The sequence below is a fragment of the Gekko japonicus genome, unplaced genomic scaffold, assembly GCF_001447785.1.
Source record: "Gekko japonicus isolate JY-2015 unplaced genomic scaffold, Gekko_japonicus_V1.1 scaffold1867, whole genome shotgun sequence".
NCBI classification, from domain to species: Eukaryota; Metazoa; Chordata; class Lepidosauria; order Squamata; family Gekkonidae; genus Gekko; species Gekko japonicus.
This window is the reverse complement of record NW_015165877.1, coordinates 101,876-109,889: the sequence shown is the minus strand read 5'-3', so window position 1 is coordinate 109,889 and position 8,014 is coordinate 101,876. Positions and strand designations below refer to the sequence as shown.

General features: G+C 47.2%; 1 protein-coding gene across 1 annotated transcript in view; it reads left to right on the top strand.

The window, feature by feature from the left end:
- Window positions 1–8,014, top strand: part of HGF (hepatocyte growth factor (hepapoietin A; scatter factor)) — a 94,375-nt gene that overhangs the window by 12,784 nt on the left and 73,577 nt on the right. Inside the window, 2 exon segments of the mRNA XM_015411278.1 lie at window positions 2,505–2,617; window positions 4,222–4,336. Of these exon segments, the coding sequence (XP_015266764.1) occupies window positions 2,505–2,617; window positions 4,222–4,336 (228 nt within the window).

Here is an 8,014-nt window from a genome sequence, read left to right as displayed (position 1 = left end):
AGCAGTGGGGCCAGGACACTAGAAGCCCTCCCACTGCTGCCCCACCGCACCAAGAAGTGCATCACTTGCCCCAGCCTGAGAGTTCCTATCTATACCTTGTGGCTAATAGTCACTGATGTATTTCTGCTCCATATGCTTATCTAATCCCCTCTTGAAGCTGTCCATGCTTTGAGCCCCCACCACCTCCTGTGGCCGTGAATTCCATGTGTTAATCCCTCTTTCCATGGGTTAATCACCCGGTGTCTAACTCCATCTCACACGGGGACCCCTCAATTTTGTTAGCGGCATCCCGGGCAAGTTCAGTACCTGATGTTGTGTTGCTGATGTGGTGTGTAGATCTGCTGACTCCTGGTGCGCCATCTGCTGTCATCTGGATCCTTTGGGGCGGCAGACTCAGGTGATATGTCCCGACGTCTCGCAGGACCTGCAGGTTGCATCCCGGAAATGGCAGGAACGGCATTCATGTGAATCCCTGCAGCTGGCGCACGTCACAGGTGTGATTGGTTTCGTGGCTTGCGGTGTGGATGTAGGGGCTGGTCGTTGCCCCCAGTGGTCTGGCTGGCGAACCTGGAGGACCTCTTCCTCATTTGATGCATCCAATGCTGGAATGTAGGCCGCGTGATGGGCTGACACAATTTGGCGGTCTTGTTGTGCTTTCTCAAAGGCTGTGACTGCGTGGAGGACCTTGTCCAGCTTTATGTCATTCAAGCCATCATGCTTTCTTTGGAGTTTCTGCTCTTGGACACCCCATATAAACTGGGTCATGAGGGCATCCTCGATGGCGGGAAACTCGCAATCTATCGCCAGCCGGTGGATGTCGGCTATGAAATCGGCGGCCAATTCTCCCGGCCTTTGAGTGCGCACCCTAAAGTCCATGCGCATGGCCATCATGGATGGCTTCGGTGCAAAATGGTCCGTGAGGGCCTTTACCAACTCATCGTAGGTGGTGGCATCTAGCTTCTTCGGGGTGATGAGGCTCTGGACCAGGCGGATTGTAGCGACGGCGCATGTGCTGAGCAGCCACAATTTTTTCATGTTGGCCTCGGTGGTCCTCTGGACCCAGAAGAAGTAGGTTAGTTGTTCGACCCAGGCTTCCCATAGTTCGGGGTGAGCTGGGTCAAAGGTGGAGATCTGTCCCAGAGCGGCAGCCATGACTCTCGAGCAGAACGGGGAGTGATGTCCTTGGGAGTGGGGCGTGTCAGAGTGCTGCTCGTGAGCAATGCAGGGCATGGAGTCCTGTGTAGCGGTGCTTGATGCTGGGTTGCTGGTTGAGTTAGGCCCGGTCATCGGGATCCCATCCTCGTCGCCAGTGAAATGTACTGGGTTCCAGACGCATAGATGAGTGATTTCAGCTCATGATTTATTAGCAGGTAGAAACTGAGACCAAAAAACAGGGCCTGGGGGCCTGCTTATATGCCGGTTCCAAACCACACCCAACACCCCCCAATACCCATGATTGGTCTATTTACAGTGCCCACATAACCATAGGTCCTTACTAGGATCCAGATCGACCGATAGGTCCGTTCTAGGATTCTCAGCATCCATTGTTCTATATAGCGAAACTCTGTGTGTTCACTAGACCATGTGCGCAGCTGATCGCGTATGTGGTCTTTTGTTAGGACATAACCATTTGTATTCCAAGATAGTAGTTGATGTTTCCTAATTGTTTCATTACTTCTTGATTCAGATGCTGAACTATGTCATCACAGTCCTTCTTGTCTTCATTGCATAAAATCCAGTCATCCACATAAGTCAGAATGGCAGTCTGTTTCAGCCCACAGATGCTCTTTTGCAGTTTACACACAAGTTGCTTGTCTTTGGATTGTTCAAATCCTGGTGGCTGTTCCATGTAAAACTCTTCCTTTATTTCTCCATGTAGAAAAGCAGACTGAATGTCTGGATGCTCCACATGCATGTTCTTAGCTGCTGCTATGCTCAAGAGCATTCTTATTGAAGTATGTCTCACCACTGGTGCTAAGATTTCATTGTAGTCTTCTCCATACTTCTGAGAGTATCCTTTAGAAACCAATCTGGCTTTCTATCTTTGTATGGACAGAAAATTATATCTAATCTGGCCACTCATAGTTCTTTGTCCAAAGTTGAACAAGGAAACAAGAGAGCAGATACAGAGAGGTCCTGCATGCAGATTTAGCTGGGGCTTATGCTTTATTCTTCCTAGAAGAGACATGCCCTGATCTAGATGGCCCAGGCTTGCCTGATTTCCTCAGAAGCTAAGCAGGGTCAGCCCTCATTATTATTTGGGTGAGAGACCACCAAGGAAGTACAGAGCTGATATGCAGAGGAAGGCAACGGCAAACCACTTCTCTTCATCTCTTGTCTCAAAAACCCTAAGTGGTCACCATAAGTTGGCAGTGACTTGACAGCCCTTTCCACTACCAGAAGAAGCACACACACAGGCACCTGAGGTTGTTCTCTTCTCATACAAAGGTGGACATCTAACTTGTGGTGACCATCTAGGGACTTATTACACATTTGTCTTGCAGGGCTTTTGCATTTGATAAAGTAGTCAAACGCTGCCACTGGCTATCCTTCACCAGCCTAGAAAATGGAGTGCGACACAAACAAGACAACACTTTTGATCTCTATGAAAACAAAGGTAAGGTGCTTAGACTTTGAAAGTAGGGTTGCCAATCTCCAGGTGTGGCCTGGATATCTCCCAAAATTGCAACTGCTCTTCAGGTCACAGAGATCAATTTCCCTTGTTAAAAAGATTGGCTACTTTGGTGGGTTGACTCTATGGCATTATACCCTGCTGAGATTCCTCCCCTACCCAGATCTCATCCTCCAGGAATTTCCCAGTCCAGAGTTGGCAGCCATATTTGATTAGAACACTCACACTATTGGGAAGAAAATCTATTTTTGCCTATCTGTTATTGTACTCTCATTAGAGATGGTGAATTTTGGTTGCTTGTAAGTCATGTGCTTTAGAATGTGCAGTTGCCAACTAAAAGCCCTTGTTTTTTTGACAGAGCTGTAATTGGAAAATAACTTTTGTAGGTGAAATAAGCTCTGACTTGAGTTGCCCAAGTCTCATCAGATCTCGGAACCTAAGCAGAGTCAGCCACCAAGGAGTACCAGGGTTGCTGCACAGAGGTAGGCAATGGCAAACCTAGGGTTGCCAACCTTCCCCAGTGGAGGCAGGGTCTTCTACCCATTGGCCTTGCCCCCAGCTGCTAATCAGCTGGCCAGTGGGGGAGACTTACCTGGAGAAAGGCCCCGGTTTCTGGTTGGCATCACACAGGAAGTGACATCATCACAACAGTGATGTCCAAGTGATGCTCTGGTATTTGGGCACAAACTCTACTGTAGAAGTTGGTTCTAACATAGAGTTTTTGCCCAAATACCAGAGAATTGCCTGGACATCACTCATATGATGACGTCACTTCCTGTGCTATGCCAGTGATGAGGCCTGGGCCTTTCTTTTTCTCCAGATAAGTCCCCCCATCCCCTGCCAGTTGCCTGGAGGCACCTGGCAACCCTAGGCAAACCACCTCTGAACATCTCTTGCTTTGAAAACCCAAGGTCTCCATAAATTGGCTGTGACTTGACAGCAAAAAAATAAAAATAAAGTGAAGTAAGAGAAACCTCACCATCATCCATGGAAAAATTAAGTTTGACTGAGAGTTGGTATTGTGTAGGATCTGGGAAGCCCAGGTTCAAATCCCCCCTCTGCAATGGAAGCCTGCTGGGTGACAAACTCTCAGCCTAGCCCACCTGGCAGGGTTGTTGTGAGGATAAAATGGAGGAGAGAAGGATGATGTTAGCATCTTTGGGTCTCCATAGAGGAAAAGGTGAGGTATAAAAAAATTAATAAATACATTTTCTTTTTGAGCCCAAGGACTTGCACAGTAGGCCTTTTGGATTAAGGCAGCAGACACCTAAATGCCATTGCCACAACTTGCTTTTGAAACTCCCTGTTTCTAAAAGAGCTCACCCCATTTAGTTTTGGAAGTTATTCTTCAAAAATAGAAGCTGAAAACCCGCTCCCCCCTCCCCCGCCAGAGGCACAGAATTACTTGCACAGTTCTTAGGATCCTGCTCCCCACAATGTTTTATTTTTAATTACCTCAAAAGACTTCATAACAAAGTAAAATGTTTTCACTTTTTCTCATAAGCATAACAAGAAATTGCATGTGATTGATTTCTCTCTGTTTGCTAACCAAAATGTAAGCTCCTGTGTCTTTGACTCATCTCCAACAGACTATGTTAGAAATTGTATCATTGGTAAAGGAGCGGCTTATAAAGGAACTATATCAGTCACAAAGAGTGGCGTCCGGTGTCAGGCATGGAATTCCACAATACCTCATGAACACAGGTAAGATTGATGAGATCACAAGAGTCCACTCTTATAAAGCTCTCTCCTGCAAGCAGGCCATAGGCAGCAATTTTCTCAAAGCCTGGACCTTCTCCATGAAAAGCAGATAGTCTACCACAGAGCCTTCCACAACAACCAGTGTCTTCTCTAGGAATCCATAATTTCTGGATTTAACCTTTTGGCTGACTTGAAATTCCAGCAAGAACTTTTCTTACAGCAAAATAATACTGGCTGTTTTTCTAGTGAAGTAATGGGTTAAAGTTAAATAACCTGGATTCCTAGAGAAGTTATTTTCCTAGCGCTGTCCATTAAGCACTGATGAGTTCCCTCCCCTTCCTCAAGGTGAGAGGGAATAATGGAGAAGTAAATCCTACTAAATTCATTGGGACTTTTTCACTTTTCTCACTTTGCATACCCAGTCTTTCTCTCTCTCTGTTTATTTGTTGCTGCTTTACATGTCTAAAGAAACAACAGAGTGAACTTTTGGCCATTTGCAAAATGAGAGGTTCTAGGGTTTAAGACGGCCTGAGCATTATTCCTCTTCAGCTGGTGTTTGTAATAGAAATAAAAAGCTTGTAGACTGGCAAAGAACTGTGTGTATATATGTGAATACTGTAAATTGTTAGGAGCTTCAGCAGCCAATTTTTGTTTTTCCTCTCTGTCCTCCTCCTCTGTAACTGATGTTCAAGTGCCCTCAACATTCTGGGCCCCTGAGAGGCCACAGAGCATGCTTAGTGACCATCAGGTCATTGCAGGGGTGGTGGCAGAGTAATTTACAAGCTGAATATATTTAGCATACTTCACGATTCTAAAGTATGCAGAATTCTTTTCCTCGCCTGAGAATGATCCTCTTTCACTAACCTATAGGGTTGCCAAGTCCTACCTGTTGCTGCATAGAGTTTTCTCTCGGATGACCATGGCCCTGCCCCCAGCGTGCCCGGCATGGTTGCGTCACTTCTGGGTGACGTGCATGTCACATACTTTGGGGGGGTCCCCCCGGGGCCCGATTCGCCGCCGGTGGGGAACGGGCCTCTGGGGCGGGGGTTTCCCCGCCCCCCAGGGGGACTTGGCAAGCCTACTAACCTAGTCTAAATAGGCCCGTGAACCGACCTAGCCCTGTTTTCAGTATCTCACTTTTGTCACATTTTGAGGGGGGGGGCTTAATTGAGCCAGCTCAGTTGTTGGAATTATGGGAGCTGTGCATACACTGTACATAAATGGCACCACCTTGCAAGGCCAACACTGATGGCACTCTTGCACATATCCAAGGCATTTAACCTGCTGGCCATCGGTAAGTGTGAATAGGCCCCTAGACAGGAAGAGAGCTCTGGATAACTGACAACCTTGATTGGATTTCTTTTTTCCAGAATTCTAACAAGGAACTATTTCTTTCGGTCAGTTGCTGTTGGGTAACAAGAATGCTTCTCCACTATTAGCTAAGCTTCTGAAATACCCTCAACATGAAAATAATATATTTAGGGCAATCTGGATTGAATGTTGCTGGCATTTATTTAATGCTTATCTTTACGAGCTTAGGACTTTGTGATGAAGGAGAGGGGGAGGAATTCCTGTAATACTCTAATACGCAAGGGCATACCAGTTGTTAAACATGCACATGGAATGTAATTCTCCATCAGTAAAGCTTGCCTGCCACTGTCCTTAGCTCAGAGGTTATGAAAGAATTATGTGGTGATTGCACAGGGCAAAATGAATACTGGTTTGATGGGCTTCCCTTTGAAGAGAAGTCAGCCTTACTTTCTCCTGAAAATGCTAGTGTGTTGAATGTCATTATGCAATGAAAGTAGTTCATTTGTAAATGATTTAGTTTCAATATTTAATGAAATCTCAGAAATGAAGTTTGATGGTGGAGGGAGAGCTTAGAATAGATTCTAATATCTATTCATTCATTTGATGTATATACCGCCCTCCCTATAAGTGGGCTCAGGGTGGTTTACATCAATTAGTATCATACAATTAAAACAATGTTAAAATGGCAGTTTACACAGGATGAAATCATAGAGTAAAAACAGAGAGATCAGATGTCAAATCAATGGTGGGTACCCTGATGTGTAATCGCATCCAGGCCACTGGTGGGAGATTGGCCAAAAGAAGGGGAAGGGGGGGACGTCCACCGCCTCAACCAAAAGCCTGGTGGAAGAGCTCTGTCTTGCAGGCCCTGCAGAACTGCAGTAAGTCCCACAGGGCCCTGATCGTGTACAGGAGCTCATTCCACCAGATGGGAGGCAGGGCCGAAAAAGCCCTGGCCCTGGTTGAGGATAATCAGACCACCAATTTGTGGACCTCAGTGCCCTACAGGGCTCATATGGGGAGAGGTGGTCTCGAAGGTATGCTGGCCCCTGGCCATATAGGGCTTTAAAGGTAAGCACCAGCACCTTGAAATGGATCTGGAATTCAATAGGCAGCCAGTGCAGTTCATGCAGCACTAGGTGGATATGAGCTCTCACAGGCGTCGCTGTCAGCACCCATGCTGCTGCATTCTGTACTAGCTGCAACTTCCAGAGAAGAATCAAGGGCAGCCTCACATAGAGAGAGTTACAATCGTCCAGTCTGGGAGTGACCTTTGCATGAGTCACTGTAGCTAGGTCCTGGGGAGTGAGATATGGGGCCAGTTGCCTGATCTGTCTCAGATAGAGAAAGGCAGACCTGGCAGTGGCGGTGACCTGGGTCTCCATGGAGAGGGAGACATCCAGGAACACCCCCAACGTAGTCACCAATGGAGCCCTATCGAAGGTTGGGAGCCTGATCCCCTGACCCAATCCCCTGCAACTCAGGTACAGGACCACCATCTTGGATGGATTTAACTTCAGTTGACTCTGTTGTAGCCATCCAGCCACAGCTTGTAACGCCTCATCCAGGTGTCCTGGGGCTGTGTCCAGGTGGCAATCTATCATTAGATAGAGCTGGATGTCATCTGCATACTGGTGACAACCCAGCCTATACCTCCAGATAATCTGGGTGAGGGGGTGCATATAGATATTGAACAGCATGGGGGACATAATTGCTCCCTGCCGGATATCATATTCCAGTGGGTGCCACTGGGATATCTCCCCACCAAGCACCACCCTCTGTCCCCAACCCTGGAGAAAGGAGGACAGCCACTGCAAGGCAAGACCCCGTATCCCAACATCGGCGAGGCAGTAAGTTAACACCTCATGGTCAACCATATTGAATGCTGCTGATAGATCAAGAAGAATCAGCAGCGCCAATCCGCCTCGGTCCAGGTGTCTCCAGAGATAATCCCCCAGCGCGACCAGGACTATCTCCATCCCATGGGTGAGGTGAAAGCTGGACTGGAAGGGGTCCAGTCTTCTTTATGTGTGTATAGCTTCAGGGATGGAGCAAGGGGTTGGCTCTCACAAACTGGTTCTATTAGCAGGCGTACTTCCGTTTGGTGGCGGGCCAGGGGGAGAGCCTTCCTTGGTGCAAGAAACTCTTTGAGCATCAGACGAAGGCTCCTTCCACCAGAAAAATCCATCCCCACCACTAGTGGAACAGGTTTTCCAGGACCCAACCTGTAATTCTTAGATAAAATGTAAATGTTAGAATGTAGTTCCTTTCTCTAAGGGATAGATTCAGAATTGCAGCTGATGCAGCCTTAGATCTTTGATATAATTTCCTGCTGTTTCTTCTATACTGTTGTCTTCCAGAGTTTTAGGA